General features: G+C 39.7%; 1 protein-coding gene across 2 annotated transcripts; it reads right to left on the reverse strand.

Annotated features, from left to right (window-relative positions):
- Positions 1 to 33: 33 nt before the first annotated feature.
- foxk1 (forkhead box K1) lies at positions 34 to 15534 on the reverse strand. Of its 2 annotated transcripts, XM_015019188.1 has the most exons (10): positions 14376 to 15534; positions 11570 to 11785; positions 6362 to 6560; positions 6077 to 6223; positions 5404 to 5597; positions 5290 to 5295; positions 4995 to 5167; positions 4711 to 4914; positions 3722 to 3895; positions 34 to 848 (listed from the first exon to the last, which is right to left on the reverse strand). In XM_015019188.1, exons 1-10 carry the CDS (start codon positions 14819 to 14821, stop codon positions 616 to 618), a joined length of 1992 nt encoding a protein of 663 aa, XP_014874674.1. In that variant the 5' UTR covers positions 14822 to 15534; the 3' UTR covers positions 34 to 615. The 2 variants fall into 2 exon arrangements, with proteins under 2 accessions (XP_014874674.1, XP_014874675.1); XM_015019189.1 differs by lacking the exon at positions 5290 to 5295 and having other exon boundaries at positions 14376 to 15533.
- Positions 15535 to 17968: the final 2434 nt, after the last annotated feature.

The raw sequence follows: 17968 nt of genomic DNA on the forward strand, positions 1-17968 counted from the left end.
AAACACCTGGCTTGTCTTTTTGTCTTTCCTGCATTTCCTCAACATCCTTTTTTTTTTTTTTTTTTTTGCTTCTATGAGAAGGCAAGAGGTATTACATTCTGGTCTTAAGGTTAATATTCATACTTTTATTTCTCTGAGCCTGTTTGTTTTTGGGGGATTTGGGTCTCATTTTACTGTCTAGGAATATTGCTTCTTTTATAAAACTACAGTCATGATCCAGGTCTCCCAGGTGACATAAACCTGGTTAATGTGCTGCCGGATTCAACAGGCTGCACTGAGTCTCCATATTCAAACTAACTAACCAATGCAGCAGTCAAGGATGGGTCTTTGGCTGGAGTTCCACCACATTCCTATCTCCATTGTTTAGAAAGTTAAAGCAGTGCTAAACCATTTTGCTCATCAGGCCTAATTATCTTCAGTTTCCTTTGATTAACGGAAGATGAAACAAACTGAAGCCAGATTCACTCGCCTCTAAAATGTAGAACAAATATACATTTTATGTCATTTTGACCAAATTCATTCCATTCAACAAATACAGTCGTATTTATGTCAAAAGGCAAAACATTCAGGAGATGACAGGATGCCCGTTGGATACCTGGTGAGAGACCCCAGGTTTCATTGTCGGGGCTCATGGGTTTGTGACGTCATAGTAACAATAACAGGCTGCGGGGCAGATGTAGCTTGGTGCTGAGCAGATGCAGTCTCTCCTTCATCCTCCATCTTTGGCCGCTTCGCCAGCGGCTCACCTGCTGATCTAGAGGAGGCGTCTCCACCGGATTGCCGGCCCACCAGCACCGGGGGGGAGCTGGATGCCTGGGCAGCCAGGATCTGCAGGGGGCTGCTCAGGCCTGGGAGGCAGAAAGCAGAGTTTAGCTCTTATGGATGGTGCTGGGTGCAGCAGAACAGCTTCTCTCATCAGTTCTGGGCCAAAATGTTGCAACTCCAATTAAAACACATGGAATGTTTCACAGTGGGAAAAATACTGATTTTTTAAATCTGGCATTGCTTATGGATAATTCAGAACAATTAAATTACCAACAGATTGAAAATGTCTCAGAAAGTAGAAATATTACCTTAGCTTGAATTGGACGTTTTTGTAAAGTGTCTTGTTTTAGAAATAAAACTGGATAGAATTATATTCATAAAAACCAGAGAAAAATGAGCAACACCAGACCATAGGCTGACCTCCTCCATGCCATGCCATGTTACACTCATTAATGCAAAAGGAGTCCAGATTGAGTACTGAGTGCAGACACTTTACAAAAATTTCAGCAGGCTAATATGTCTAGACTAAAAGCCCTTTATCATTCTGAAATGATCTTCAGAGTTTAGAGAAACTGTTTTTAATCAGCTGTAAGACAATCAGCTAAACTGACAGTAATAATTAATAGAAATATGGTGCTGTGTGTAAAGTCAATCTACAGTATGAGCATCCCTTTCATACTGTTCCCACTGGCATTTAGAAAAAAAATTCCATGACTTTTCCATGACCTTCAGTATAATTTTCCATGACCCACATACAACAGGTTCATAAAGAAAAGTATAAGGCTGAAAGACGTAACCCCACCAAGTTGAACTATAGCGAACATGTAAAGGTGCAGGCAGATAGGGAGGAAACACAAATAACAGGTATGAATTGAAAAGTGTCAATTAACTGAGGAATGACCTGAAGATAATGTCATAAACAAAAATGCAAACAATAGACCTAACTGCTTCTACAAAAGTTCAGAACAGACAGGCACACACACTGAAACACCACTAATTGGAGGCTTATTCAATGATTTAATAAATATATATTGTTCATAAAATAGAATAATAATAGCTACTGCAGTGTGCAGTAGCTATTAAAACAAAGAACGGTTCTCACTGAGAAGTGGCTCCTTCCTATTAGTAAGAGCTGTTCAGAAGAATTGGCTCGTTCGTGAATGTTGCATCACTATATTGCAGACAGTATTGTCATACGTCCACAGGGCCGGACTTAGGAGGGCGTGGGCCCCTGGGCTTGAGCCAATGTGCAGGCCCTATACAGTAATCAGCCACTGTTTCCTATTGCTCTGTCATGAGAGAGGGCCAATGGACAATCCCACCCACCAGGTCAACTCTCCATTTGCACAGTTTACAACAATCACCTAAAGTCAGTGACTTTTTTGCTATATTTTGCACACACAAAAAAAATAAACCATCAAGTCAGGTTTTTTAAAGATCGGTGATCAGCCAGAAAATTCCAATCAGTGCACCGCTGCTTTCTTTTTCATTTGTCTGCAGAACAGTTGATTACTGTAATCAATGTAAAGACCATTATTGCAAAGAAAATATATTTAGTAGTTATTAAAGAAGTACTTGAGCGTCTTGAATATGTCTACATATTTGACAGAGCATTTCTAAGAAAGAAAAACTTCTATGTAATGTATTTATTTATCCTTCATAATTATCTTTTTTATATTTGTCTCAATTCTCTTTCAATTTTTATCAGTTCTATCTTTCTCTCTAATTATCAGGTTTATTTCCTTACCAAGCTCAGATAGCCAAGATGAGTATTTCCCCTCTGACAGCCAAACCTGGTCAAAACTTTTATTCTGTGATGACTGGATTCTAGCTGCGTGTCAGGGCAGGGCAGGACGCACTTTAGTTATTCTGTAAACTTTGGACCTTCGCCTGTAGCAGTAGAACAGTTCCTCCTCCTGCTGCTGCTAGCTGGAGGCTAGAGATGTGTTCACACCAAACGCGTTTTGAGAATCAGGCGCATCTGGTTTATATTCAAAGTCTATGTGGAGTGTCAGACCCATTGGAAAATGCGCTGCAACGGCCCTCCATTTAGACTTTGAATGTAAATCAGGCGTGTCTGACGCTCAAAACGCGTTTGGTATGAACGCACCATGAAGTTAGTTCCACTTTTTTAAGTTTAAGCGAGCAGAGCACCACATGAGCTTGTGAACCTGTTCCGATACTTTAAAATTAACATCCATATTTTGACAGCTCCTTGCTTTTTTGGTCAGCCCAGTAACACGAACTCATCAGTTTTTACCCGAATATCAGCACAGATTATCCCCTAACCTTGTTAGCTTAGATATTGTCTTCATCACCTCTCTGTCACACTCTTCTTTTTCTTTCCTGTGCTCTGCTGCTGTATTTTCTGTTGTCTGCCATCGTGAGAAATAACTCACTGATGCTTATCGCTTATTACCACCGATTAGATAGACATCTTCTCCTGCTCTGAGACAAACTCTGCGCATGTCTTAGAGTGCTGCATGCGAGTCAAAAGGGGAGGCGTTAGATGACAGTGGTAAAAGAAACATGTAATTAGTAAGTCACATTATTGCTTGGATTTGAATCGGTATAATTTGCATCCAATAAGAACAAGGATGTTGACAAATAAACTGGACAATATGCTGGCAATTTAGTGACATTTCCACAGTTGTGGCCTTGACTGATTTCTCAATGTCTGACACACAGACGAAATGAAAGACGAGAACCACAGAAACACATGCACCACAAAAAGGAAAAGAGCATTTTTGGACCTTATTTGAAAATTCCATGACTTTCCATGACCTGAAATGAAGTTCAATAACTTTCCAGGTTTTGAAAATTAAAAAATTAAATTCCATGACTTTCCAGGTTTTCCATGACCGGTATGAACCCTGCTTTCTTGAATTAAATTAACTTTTTATTGACATTCTGATCTACAGAGATCAGAATGTCAAGAGAAATGGACAAAGCTTACCAGATGAATTGGCAAAGCTGGTTACTGTGGGAACAGCAGCAGTGATGTGTTTGCCATTCTGGGTAACAGGACGGACAGGAAGTTGGTGTAACCCCGGTGTGACATGGCGTCCCTCTCCAGCCTGCACCACGCTGTCCAGCGTCTGGATCACCAACTCTCTGTTCTGCTGGGCATCTGAAGAGGAAATAAATGACTTACAAGTCAACATCCCATTTGGATGCATTTAGTTTTCAGAAAAGTGACATAAAACTGATTCTCTTCATTAACATTAATGTCATTTGTGAATTCACACCTGCACACTAGGAGACAGGCTTTAAATGGAGCTGTGGTCCATTTAAAGCGGACCAAATGTCAGGTGTGAATTCACAACATGCTAAATCAATAACATACACACTCATTTTTTCTGTCTTTTCACACAGTTTGAGAGATAATTAAGAAGGAATGCTGTATGTCCACCTAGCCTGACCATTGCCTTCCTGTGCAATTCTGTTAGAAAAAATCTTGTTTCCAGCATAGTCTCTGGTAGAGTTTTTGCTGGCCAATCAGTGAACAGAAGGAGAAGTTGAGAACGATGGGCTGCTTTAGAATTGTCTGTCTGTAGTTTTATCAATGGCAGCAGAGGAAGTGAATGAAGCTGTTCAGTCTGTGTTGGACTCGCACTCTAAATATTAAATTATCATTAACAGCTGCCTAATTTCAAATCAGTTCTTCTCTGTGGAGGATGGTTGCTTACAGTGCAGGCAATGTCCGGAAGCTTCTTAGTATTGAACTGGTACATTACATTCGACACATGGAAGCGTTAGCAATTGGGTAAAGTTTAAAACCTCAACACAGGCCACAGCAATGGTTTGCTTCTCAACAGCAAACCATTGCTGTTGAGAAGCAATGGTTTCTCAACAGCAGAAGTCTGCAGGTGACATTAGTTTGGTATAAACCACAGCCTTGTTTCCTCAAGAGGGTCTGGCCTCTCAGCAAGTTCCTGTCCTCACCTCTGATGTCGCTGTTGCTCTCCAGTCCTCCAACAGTCAAAGTGCTGTAGCCATTAGGGGGGGCAGGCACTAGAGGAGCGCTGGTGACCACACGCACCATGGTGACGGAAGGCTGCGGGGCACTCTGAAGCATGTTGATGGGCTTCAGGACAGTTGGGTGGGGGGGGGCAGCCATGATGACATGCTGAGCGCTGACTGGGGAGCCTGTTCACACACATTTTCACTCATTTCTCACACTGCCTTAGAGTGGGCAGAATGTTTGGTGTTTGTTTATCTGGGCTTACCTGGGGCGCTCTGGGAGTACCTGTACTCCGGCACAGACGCCAGTTTGCTGGCCAGCTGCTCATGGTGGTCCTGAGGGATGGGAGAGCCCTCTCTGCTCAGACACTCAGGAGTCTGCAGCCCACTGGACGAAGGGGACAGCAGCCCCTGATGGGTGGGAGACGCCGGTGCACTCCTGAATCAGAAAGCCAAGGAGAAGAAAATTCAGCCACATTACTGACAAACAGCTGTGATGTCATGAGGCGCAGTGTTGCTGCGGCCATCTTTCACCAAAACACAACTCAACACAACACTTACTTGGTTCTGTCCAATCACATGACAGCAAGTGACAGAAGCAGACAAAGGGGATAAAGGTTCAGTGTTCATGTTGGTGCCACTGACAACTAAAAAAGAAATCATTTAGGATTATACCGTGACGACAAAGGTCCGAACGGAGTCCTGAAGCAGGCCACGCCTCTCTGCCGTCTCTTCCTGAAGGCTTGTTCCACCAGCTTGCTCTCAGAGGCTGAGTCGATGCGCCAGAAACTTCCCTTCCCAGGCTCGTCCTGAGAACGGGCTACTTTCAGGAAGTAGCGGTTCAGAGACAAGTTGTGTCTGATTGAGTTCTGGACAAAACACAGAAAGCCATTGTAAAAACACGGCTTTCTCCCATGGAGATAAGAGAAAAACTGGCTAATGAGGAGAAAGGACATTAAAGTCATTAATGTTCTACTCTCCACCATTACAGTTTTTGTAGACACATAGCTAGGTGCATCTTGGAGAAGTCCATTTCTCTCTGTAATCCCTTTGAAGGTGTAAAGATTTTGGATGTTCTGGTCATCCACTTTTCCTACCGCCACATTTTCCTTCCACTAAACATTACACTAAAAGGATCTACAAAACCTGGTTTGTCAGTTTGTCAGGATTCAAGAATCCAAATTCTTGAATTTTGGGAATAAAAATATCTCACTCTGTAATGAATCTGCAAGTTTCACTTTCTAAAGTGAATTACTGAAATTTATTCTATTTTCGACAATGTTCCTGTTCACCAGGAAGCACCCTGAGTTTGGCTCACAGCCTCCCAGATGGATGAGGAGAACTGTACCTGCCAGCCCTTGTCTGCAGTGCGGTAGTAGGGGTAGTGTTTGGTAATGTGGGCATAAATCCCGCTGAGGGTAAGCTGTTTGTCTGGAGCTGAAGAGATGGCCTGGACGATCAGTTGTGCATAGGAATACGGAGGCTTGGACTCATCCTGGACAAACAGAGCAACAATCTCTTTTAAGTCTTAAGAGATTTCTCATGTTCAAATAAAGGATCTATGAATATGCATCACAAACCTGTCCACTGCTAGAAAAAGGACAGGTCTGTGTGGGACAGACATTATTTTTACCTTGGGGCTGTCTCCGCCCACCGACTCCACACGCTGCTCACTTCCCCCACCTCTGTGCTCAGCAAGACTTCGCCTCTGCTCAGATACAGCCTTCGCAGCGTATTCTGCAGCTAACTGAAGGTCGGAGGTCACATTGCGTCCATAGCGATACCCTGATGACCCTGCCCCTCGAGGGCTAGCAGGGCAGGAGTTGGGAACACTGTAGAGAAGAGAAAGGTGTGTGCTTACGTTTTCCTAGGTTACTTTGCAGAGGGCGTGTGTATATATCAGCCAATGGCAGCGTGAGGTTGTGTTGATCAGTTTCCTCTCTCTGCGTTTGCGTTATGCTCCAGATGAGCTGTGCAGTGCTACGTTCACACACAGCTTCCCGTGGGCTCATGGAAGCAGAACGAACCAACGAGGTTTCACACTTCCACTAAATGTTCAGCTGATCTCCAGCTTCAACTTCCTCACAGAAACTCTGCCACCAAAACAACAAGCAGCAAATATGTAAAGAGAAACTGACATACAAACATAATAGTCATCTTTACAATGGTTATCATGATTAATGCTGATTTGAACAATGTAAACTGTTCACTTCCATTGTATAAGAAGTCAGTATTTTATGACTTGATAGATAAAGGTTATGTAACCATGTGTAAGTGAATATAATCTGGAGAACGTGTCAACAGGGACACACAGGGAAGCAGTAATCTGTTTGACTGCAGATTACTGACTGCAGATTATATGGTCTGTAGCTTTTAAATGCACAAAAAAGGAAAATTAAAACAGTTACTGATGAAAGACTTTTAAATCCTTAAAGATTTTTCACATCTTTGAAACAATCACTCCAGGATGTGATAGGCCATCAAATAGTTACATGTGTGTAAAGTAGAAGAAAACTAGAGCAATCAAATATTTGAATAGACCCCTAATAAGTAAGCAGGATTTACAGCAGATGTAATTTAACAGTAAATTAAACTGTTCTGTCACAGTTTCAGAGGTTGGGAAAGGAAGAAGAAACAAACAGCTTCATGAAGACTGCAGTGTTTCCTCTACCATCACCTGCCCTCCAAGATCCCAACCAAGATCACGACATATAGTATTCAAGGTCTTCACAGGTAAAGTTATTGATTTTATTAGTCTATCAAAGTAATGCCACAGCTTGAGCGATTTGTACCCATATGTGGTCGCTCGTCTCATTCACACAGGTAACACAGTCCCAGGGTGCGAGCACCAAACCACACCGCTTGCTCGGCTTGCACAAGATCATCGCAAATTTTCAAAAGCACTAACGTCAAAGTTGACAAAAGCTGGATGAAAACAGGCACTCCTACTGTGTGTCCAACACATTAAGAGTGTGGGACACACGCGCCTAGTCAGCTGCACATGCAAGCGGGTGAACTCACGATCCCGCCAGCAGAGAGTGTACAAAAAAGACCTGTCACAAAAAACCAGCACCCAGGATTTCTGCGGGTTTTTTTTAAATGTGCCAAATAATTTTGCTTCAATGGTAGCAGTTTGCTCTCAGCAAGTAACAGCTGAAGTAACTCTTCTACTCCTGGTTCATCCGGAGGAGGCAAGAGTAGAAAGAACTGATAGCTCTGCTCTTGACATGCAGCAAAAATCCACTCATCACCAGATAAAAAGTGTGACCTGGTTTGGGTGCCAGGGTGAAATATTCCCCTCCAGTAGATAAAGATAGATTTATTTAAGAGATATAGAAATACATTTTATGGAACATTAATAGAAAATATTTTCAAGTTTCCAAAATATTTTCATTTTGTTTGTATTAATGGTAGTTACATAGATTACACCAATCAGACGGATTGCTGTTGTTAAAAGAAAGGGGTGCTGGGAGGAAGTACTGGAGATGTTTAAAGGAGGATTAGCTTTGAAAATCTCACAGAACAGTTCAATTCACTATCTGGAAATGGAAGCTAAACCTGCTGAAACATGGCAGTGTGGGCCCTGGTTACTCTGCAGCAACTGCAGTCAAAGTCTAGGTGAACGAATTTGCATAATTCATTTTTATTCCATAAATAGCTCCTATAGCATGGAATCAGCTTCAGAATAAAATAAAGACTGGAGCTGATTTGGATCTTATTTCACTGACTTTTTTTGAGCAACGTGATTCTATCAGTCGGTGTCAATGCTTCTAAACTGTTTTGTAATTTGTTTTAAACTTGTGCACATGTTTTATTTTACGTTTGTGTAACCAGGTTGTTAGCGTTGCAGATTTCTGCCCAGGTCCCTCTTGAAAATTAGATCTGGATCTCAAAGGGGTTTTATCTGGTTAAATAAACGGAAAAAATGGAATTTATGAAAAAACTGTCAGAAAGAGTCCCAGGTCATCTCGTTTAGGGTTTCCAACAAGCCATTTAATGGCCACAACACAAGGTTCTCTGGCCATTTGTGGTCTACATGGAAGAGACCTTGAGCATCATCCTGAACACACCAGAACCAGTGTAGCCACCCTAGTAGGAGTTTGGGATTCAGAGGCTACACTGCTTACTGATTTGGGGCCCCTGAGAACCTGACCTGACTGTGGCTAACCCGTCTCTGCTCTTGTTTTGGTTGACGAATGTCTCCAGCTACTGCTGGAACGTCTCCAGCAGAAAAACAGTGGTCCTGCACAGTACTGACTCAGGAAGGATGAAAACAAATACAAGCCATTTATATTTGTAAATAACATTTTAAAATCCATGCATCATTTATCTTTGTTGGTCTGTCAAGTGGAACCATAACAACATGGATGTTTTTAGATATGAGACAAAATGCAAAGAAAGGTTTATTTAATGTGAAGCCAATAAAATATTCCCTTCATTAAAACAATGAAGCCCAAAGGAAACTTAAAAAAAACAAAAACAGAAAAGAGCAGGGAATCCAAAATCAGTATTGTTTACATCCTCATCCAGTCTTTTCATACTGAACAGATCAACACAAGCACAACTAAAACAATCCAACAACGAGCCAACGATACTGAGAACCAAGTTAACTATTAACTGGATTTGATTTGGTGCACCAGTAAGTCATGTAGCTTCTATTACACACACATGTGCATGCACACGTTTGTGTGGCTATCTTTGTGGGGACTTTCCATCGACTTCCATTAATTTCTACAGCCTAAACCTTACCCTAACCCTAACCATTTCATACTTATCCCTCACCAAAACTCAATTCACACCTTAGTCCTAAATCTAACCCCTGAACCAAAAACAACGTTTCCCCTTGTGGGGACCAGGCCTCTGTCCCCACAAGGAGCAGTTGGTCCCCACAACGTAGTATGTGTCAGGAAAATAGTCCCCACAAGGTATTACACACACCTGCCTCTCTCACACCTGCAAGAAAGTAGGGGTTTCTGGGAGTCCATAAGCTCTGATTTGCTTCTGACAACAGAGAGCCATGGATACCGTTCCATCAAGGCTAACAAGAGGGACAGAATACAGTTTGTTTACATTTCTTCACAGGAGGAAGTGGCTGCAGGATTCATTTTTCACAATTGCTCAAAGTTTAGACCTTAAAGCCAATGAGGAAAGGAAAACAAATTTCTTAAGAATAAAGTGGATTATAACTGAACAAGAGTCAATTCTGCATCTTTAAAAAAAAAAAAAAAGAAAACTTTCCAGCCCTCCTGTGTGTTCGTAAAGAGAGGAACAATGTTTAGTATTGTGTCATTCACTGAAGCTGCCAGACAAGAAAAGTAAGCAATCTGCCTGAATGAGACCATGTTGGTGTTTCAGGAGGAAGCAGAAGTTTCTCTCTGAGCCGCATGTTGCTACGAGTATGAACCTAAAAAAGGCCACAGGGGAAGTGGAGCAAAGAAGCATGAGCAATCATATTTATATTTGGTTTGTTTTGACTCCACATGCGAGGAAACATTATCCAACGGCTGAAGTGGGGGAGGTGAGATGGGGGTGTAAAGGAAACCACGAATGGACTGAAAAGTGGCTTACAGGCAAAACTCTCTGCCCAATAACCAATCACATGCACCATAGCTGCAGCCATCCCATATAAGGCATGGACACACAGGCCCACATTGGTGGGTATGATTGTTGTACAGGCAAGCATCCACCACCAGAGGGCACTGAACCAGCAATCAAACTGGCTCCTCAGTTATGAGTCCACTATATATAGTACAAAATTTCTGTTGAGATTTCCACCTTAAATATGAAATGTGTTAGAAATTGAACTTCCACTAAATAAAAATAAATCAAATGAAGCCCAGTTTTTTAAATGTATATGCAAAACGATAAGCAGAGGGTCAAATGTGATGAGACTGAAACACAACTCAATAAATAAGAATACAGTAACTCTTTGAAGAATTTTGAATTAATAAGTTACAACAATATTTAAGTATTTATGAACTTAGTTAACTCATGGTGCAACTCCAAACGGAAAAGACAAAAAAATGGTTTCTTAACACCTTATTAAATATCCTTATATGTAGCTTTAAAATGATTTGTATGTATTAAATTTAGCTTATTTGTTTGTGTTGTCAAGTTTAAATTCAATTCACTCATATATAAACAATACATAATTTAATGTGATTAAAACAGGACGAAGTAAAGTTAATCTGGTCGGCTGCATAAATCCTTGAACCCACAGTCACAGTGTAGACATGTTTAGCTTTATAGCTAAATGTGTCATAAGGCAGCTAAAAAAGAAAAAAAAAAAGAAAAAAACTGTCTGCAGGTTGTGTGTTTCCTTCACTAGTTAATGTCTGTCATCAGGTCAGCTGCTCATCACCAACACTCTGCTGCAACAAAACCTCACACAGTGTCACCGTTTGACGCCTAACCTGAAGTACTTCATTACTTTTCAGCACTTCATTTTTTTAAACATTTGAAACTTCTGTTGAATATTTTAAGATAATAAACAAATTCCTAAAAATCATGAGTTGAGTAAAATAATTGCTACATTATATTTTTTAAATAAATTCCGTTCAGTGCAGTCATGTATTCAGATTAAAACACATCCAGTCAAGTGCAACAATTAGGTTCCAGTGAAAAGTAACATAAAAACTGCATGAGCTTTGTCAATTTATTATCAATTTTTAAAGTCTCATATCACCAAAATGTCTAACAGATGTGCACCATAAAATAGAGAGGAGTCTTTAAGCAAGAAAACGGAATCAAGAAATGAACCATCTATGAAAACATTTAACTGGGATCAAAGCTGAATGTAAACTTGTCAGCTAGATGTTCCACACATGTATTGGTGGCTCACCTGATTGTGCCGGTGGGTGACGGCAGCGGGGAGCCAAACGCCCTGATGTGCTCTTCATGCTGCTGCACGGTGGGAATGCTGATCTTAAGAGGGGAGATGTGGGGCAGCAGCGGGCGGGGCGGGGGAGAGGGCTGCTCCTTCTCCCTGTGCTCCTCCACTTCCAGGAGTGACGTGAACTGGATCTTGATGACGGTACTGGGAAACCGAAACACACACCTAGAAGAGAGAAGGACAACAGTGAGAGGAAAGACGAGAGAAAAAAAAGATTAAAAATAAAAATAAAAAAAAAAACAGGAACTTAGCCACACTGGTTCGTTCTCTCCTCCACAAAGACCTTCAGTGATCAAAAGTTAGCTATCACATGATCAGTAGAAAACAGATCCTTACTCTAACAACACTTCAGACCAACACAAGTCAACTCACAGAAAAACATCAAATATCACCTGAAAAGCAAAACACAGCAAACCTTTGTAGAGGTTAGGTGTGCAAGAAGTTCAAAACATTTGGAATTTACTGCAACAGGAAATGCAACATATAAATCTAACAAATATGTCACACAACATACAAATAAAACATGGCTACATGTTTAAGTTACCTCAAAAGTGTGTTTATATAATAACCAAGCGGTTTGTGGGCAAACACACTGTACTGGTGTAAAGTTTACACAAAAACCCGTTTTCCTAAATCTCTCTCTTCTTTTATACTTTTAGCAGGTCTGAGCAAATGCCTGAATAGCAGCGAGAATCACCACCAGGCCATCCCAGTTTAAACCTAAACAAACCTTTAGAAAAGATATCTGTCTAAATGATGTGTTAAGTATTTTACAATAAGAGGACGATGACTAGTTATATTTTCCTTGTCATATAAAGAAAGTGGAGGTTGTTTTGCTGAAGAAGCAAAAATTTTAATCGAGAAAAAATCCAACAAATATATGAAATGGACACAGGCAGCTCTGAGACAAAAGGTTTAGAAGTCTAATCAGGCCATGTGATCTAATGTAGCATCACATGAAAAACACCAGGGCCAGCTGTTGTATGCTGTGTTGACCTGTAGCCACTGCAAGTCATTTTATGACTTGAGAAGGGAATAATGAAAAGACTGCATGGAAAATCTGCTGGGACCTCTCAGAATCCAGTTACCCAAAGGTAAAGACTCTACCTGAGTCAGCATTCATGAACAAAATTCTGTTAAATTGATCAGAAAATTACGCTATTCATCTGACACATGTCTGAGTAACACTCAACTGTTGATTCTGGAAAAATAATAGGCAAATTCAGAAACAGAAAAGATCCTTTGAATAGATGAATAATTATGGATTAAATAACTAATGAGATTGTCAAAAAAAGACTGATGTCAACACCTCCCCAACATAATTTATTAGACTGTTTCTTTTACAGAGAAGTTATATATATAAGAAGTTATATATATAAGTCATAGGGGGAAAAAATGTGTCATTCTGAACTTTTTAACATGCTTGCAGCACAGCTAGCATTAAACACGAGGTTTTCTCAGTTTCTTGGTAGTTGTGCTGTTAAGTTCATAAGAAAGAACTTTTTTCATTTCACTTTTATGACTGCTACAACTAAATGTAAAACTAAATAGCAATTTTGTGTTTAGAGTTCTACTTCATTCACAGAATTTCCAATTTCTCCTGCTTCAGAACAACTACAGCACAACTGAAGTGTGTGTGCAATTTTAAATAACCCTAAAATCTTAATGTAAAATTACTATAAACTCAGCTGCATGTTAGTTAATATTTTTTAATAAACACAAGTTTCTTCTACTACACAAAAGATCACCCAGATTATTGTCAAACTGTGTACTACTTGGAAAACCACATGGAAACATGGCTCTGGTGGATATGGTGTTATAGTTTCTCCATGCAGGTCTTCCAGGCAACACTTCCGGTTCAGCAGCGAACACGCCCCTAAACAGTCAAAGGAACCAATCAAACAGAACAACTAACCTTTTCAGTGATTTGTCAATATATACACATATCAGTTCTGCAGGTTACCTTTGTTTATTTACAAAAACTGGTCAGGGGAGAAAAAAACCCTAAAACATAATGCAAAGATATTTATAGTGAAGACCAAAGTACACTCACTACGTAGGTANTTTCATTAGAAGCATACGTAGCCCAGGTTTCAGACAGAAACTAGAACTGTTTCCACATAACACGTGAGAGGAGTTGTCAGGGGTGCGTTTGTTTACATTAATGTTTACGTGACGGTGACACGTTGACTTAGAGCCACACAGCTAATATGAAGCTAACGTGATGAGCTAATGTTTTTTTTTAAATAAATAAAAACAACACGGGCCATTAACGTTGATGAAATAGTTTTAGATTGGATTGCATGATTTTTTTTTTTTTTAAATAATTGAACAATCTGCACACATTGTTGAAAACAGTATCCACATATTTTGGGTACTGAGTCAGTAGGCCAGAACGAATGAAGCAAAATCTGCTCAGAACTAAAACACAATAGCTACAGAGCACATAACAAATGAAATTGACATATAATTTATAGTAAACAATGGGACGAACTTTGTACGCCCAAACAAAAACGCTCCCCCCCCCCATTTGACCGTGTAAATGTGAACATTAGAAAGTTGTATGCTAGGCTTCAATTTTATTTTGCCAGAAAAATAAACGTGCAGTAAACTTCTTAAAATACACACACAGTTTTTAATTTAAGTGCAAAGTATGCAAACTGATTAGAGACGTCATAAACCATGATGTGTTCATTATTTATGGCATATTAAAACTTTGCAAGGCGCTGCTAACAGTTAAGCTAACTACACTCACTCTCTGGGCAGCGGTAGCGGCGGAGCTCCTCTCCGCTGGAACACGCCGTCAACAAACACGCCGTTCTTCCCCAGACACCGCAGAGAGAAGCCACCCGCCTCGTCGTAAGTTATCTGCAGGTGTCGCCTTGAAATAAAGCTCGAGTGACCCATGTTGATGTCCACCGAGCCGTGGGACGAGTTCCGGCCTATGGTGACCGTCCTCTGGCGCATGACAAACTCAAAGTCCCGGCCCTCGAGCCTCGCAAGGGCCTGCGGAGGAGTAGAAGAGAGCCTTGCAGGAAAACCTCCGGCATCGCAGCGAGCTTCCATTATTGGAGGACCCAAGACAGAGAGCGAGGGCTGGTGATAGGAGTGAGAGGTCACCGCGACGCGCACGGGGCTACACGGCGCCGACTGTAATGCAAGCAGAGCCCGAGCTCCGTTGTCATCCCGGTAGTCTGCCATATTTTTCTGAAGGGGCTACACCCTCGGGGAGAGTCTGCAACAACTTTTTCTTGTCAGGCACCGAAAACTGCAACGTGAGAGTTTTCGGCCAGTGCACTTGCTCGCTCTGAAGCTGACAGAACAACATGGAGTCCGGTCGGATCATAGGAAGACCCGGAGCGGATTTTCTAGGAATCGGACTGCTGTTGCGTTCAAAGACCCTTCTTGAGACCTATGTGTAGTGGTTTCCAAAAGGTTAATGACAACTGCCACTTCTGTAAACACTACGTTTCCCCTTCCCAAAAAAAAACAACAACAACAAAAAAAAAACGACTTCCATTGCTTTGAAAAGAGAACAAAACAGGTTTTTAAGTTTTTCAGTGTGTTGTGTTTTGTCATAAACATAGATACATACTGAAATGTGCCTATTTCAGTATGTGATTTCAGGACTCCAAAATCCAATAAGGCTGACCACACACGTAAAGGGATTGTTTGGAATTTATTAAGTGTGATTTTGTAAAAAAGATTACCAGTTATAGCTACCTTACTTGTATTAGATGAGTAATTTCATTTAATATATAATTCAGGGATCAAATAGTAGCTTGATTCCCACTCCATCCGCCTTTATTGTTGTGTCCTTGGGCAAGACACTTCACGCCCTTGCCTGCTGGTGGTGGTCAGAGGTCCTAGTGGCGCCGCTGCATGACTTCTCTTTGTCAGACTGCCCCAGAACAGCTGTAAGTGTGTCGGTGTGTGAATGTGTGTGTATGTGAATGAACATGTAACAAATAAAAAACATAATAAACTAAGAAATTATAACAAAGAAATATTTTTACACTGCTCAAAAAATAAAGGGGACACCTAAACTAATGTAACTCCCAATCAGTCACACCTTTGTGGAATCAATGTCACTAGGAGTTAAGTAGTACATTGATATTTTTGTTATTTCCTTCTCAATCAATATCACCATGTTAATAATAAAGTTTTGATAATATTTAATTAAGATCTATGTTATTTTTAGTGTTTCCTTTCATTTGTGAGCAGTGTATTTCAATAGGTTCTTTAACGTCTTAATGACTTTTACTCTTTAGCGAATGAAAATCACTAAATTATACATATTTGTCATTCTGGACTTGGCTCAGATATTGCTTTTAGTAATTATGTTTTGAAAAGCATAGTGAACAGAGTTAATTTTATTTCTTTATTTATACATCTTTCCTGAGTCTTGAGACTCATTTGCAAGAGAGATCTTATTTTTTTTCTCCTTCTTAGGTGCTTGTGTATGATTGCTTTACGTCGAAGTTCAGCTTATAAAGGTCTAAGCAGTGACAGCACTGAGATTCCCTATGACTGGATGGAACATTGCATTAATTTATTTCTGTGTAATATTTTGGGTACCCACGACGGCAATGTGTCTATTTTCAATAAAGTCCATTAAATCAAGAAAACTAATTTGATAATTTTGATAAAATATTCATGTAATATCACTACCAAACAATTTATTTTAAATAGGAACAAATCATGTCATAATATGAATAAATAGCAGGGCAAAGGTAGAACTTTGACTATAATGAGTTAAACTGTCTTAGAGGTAGTGCACTGTTCAAGAGAAAGGCCTATATGGCATTTAATGATTTACAGATCAGCTCAGTTTGATTCAGTCTATTCTGCTCATGCCTTGCTGAGGAACCTCTCAGTTCTTCACAGTGATGTTAGGAGCAGAAGTGAATAAAGTGGACATGTGAGGATAGTGCCAAAAACAAATGTATCATGCGGTATTTTTGTAGCAAGACAAAACAGATTCATGACATCCTTCCTTTCCTGAACGTCACAGGTAGTTCAGCTACAGTTCATGTTTTCAATTCAGGAAACTCATGTTTTTCTTCAGTGGTTTGTTGAAATTTTATAAAAGCTCTAAAAGCATTACTATTGATTATTAACTTAATTTCTTCCAAGTCACTTTCTGCCTGTAAATTAGAATATAGTTGTTTTTTTCTATGCAAAAAATACAAAAAAGTCTTAACAAATTAATGCATGCAGTTTGAGCGGTGAATAGAAGAAGTATATTTTTTAGGTCTCTGGTGAAATATCAGACATTTAAATTATATCTAGCTCATTTTACATGATGTTAAAGCACAGGACCTGGTTTACCCACATCTTTTTTCCTTTTCATTTTTTTTTATCGCTACGCTCTGTTTATAAACATAGAAAGAACAAGATGATTGAAAACTCTGGAAAATGGATCTGTGAAGGAACAGGGGCCAAAATAGGGAAAGTCTACCAGTCTGTCCACATGAGAGCGCTGTTCAAATACGAAAGAGATATCAATATGCAAGTGTTCCAGTATTATCATATTCTAGTTAATGTATTTTAGTTTAAGATTATTTTATCACCAACAAGTGGAAATACGTACAATAAAAATAAAAATATATCAGACTGATTTTTTTTCCTTCAACAAAATAACATTCTTAGTCTAATTTTCAGAGAAAAGTTTAAAAGATAAAAATAAATAAGAACCAAAAAAAGAAGGATATAAAAAACAAAAATCTTTACACCCAGCTGCTATGCAAATTTATGCTGACTTGGAAATTTCAAATAAAAGTTTTTTTTTTGTTTATTTTTATTTATTTATTTATTTATTTATTTATTTATTTATTTATTTATTTATTTTGCACATTTAAGGATAACAATTCCAAGAACTTGTAATGCATTAAAACACCATTAACTGCTTTACAGACGATTTCTCCAAAAGTTGTGTTGGGATGCCTGTGTTGTAGTGGCTCCCAGACTTTTCAGCTTCTCACTTATGAAATGACAGAGTTGTTCCACCTCCTATCAACTGATTCACTACTAAATCAGTTGAACAAGGTTATAATCACAATCAACACTGCTTCATTTTATCTGTTGTCATTTTTACAAATGCAGGGTCTTTTGTTTTTTGTACAACGGACCTCAAACGGAGTCCTGACCCCAATTTTGGAAAAACCTAGACATTATTTTACATTTTTTTGTCCTTATTGTTGCATAAACATGTCTGATTTGGAGGGATAGAGTGCATCCAGAAAGTATTTACAGTGCTTTGCTTTTTCCACATTTTCTATTGTTAAACCATATTCCAAGTTGTAGTAAATTAATCTCTTTCCTCAAAATTCTACCAGTGACGCGCGG

Source organism: Poecilia latipinna, unplaced genomic scaffold, assembly GCF_001443285.1.
Source record: "Poecilia latipinna isolate Pla-1442-1.1 unplaced genomic scaffold, P_latipinna-1.0 Scaffold2388, whole genome shotgun sequence".
In the NCBI taxonomy this organism is placed as follows: Eukaryota; Metazoa; Chordata; class Actinopteri; order Cyprinodontiformes; family Poeciliidae; genus Poecilia; species Poecilia latipinna.

Coding starts and splice junctions, on each gene's coding strand:
- foxk1 (XM_015019188.1), bottom strand. CDS start 14,821: ATGGCAGACTACCGGGATGACAACGGAGCTCGGGCTCTGCTTGCATTA. Junction 6,561..11,569: donor TCACCCACCGGCACAATCAG/GTGAGCCACCAA, acceptor TCTTCTCTACAG/TGTTCCCAACTCCTGCCCTG. Junction 5,598..6,076: donor CTGCAGACAAGGGCTGGCAG/GTACAGTTCTCC, acceptor TGTTTTGTCCAG/AACTCAATCAGACACAACTT.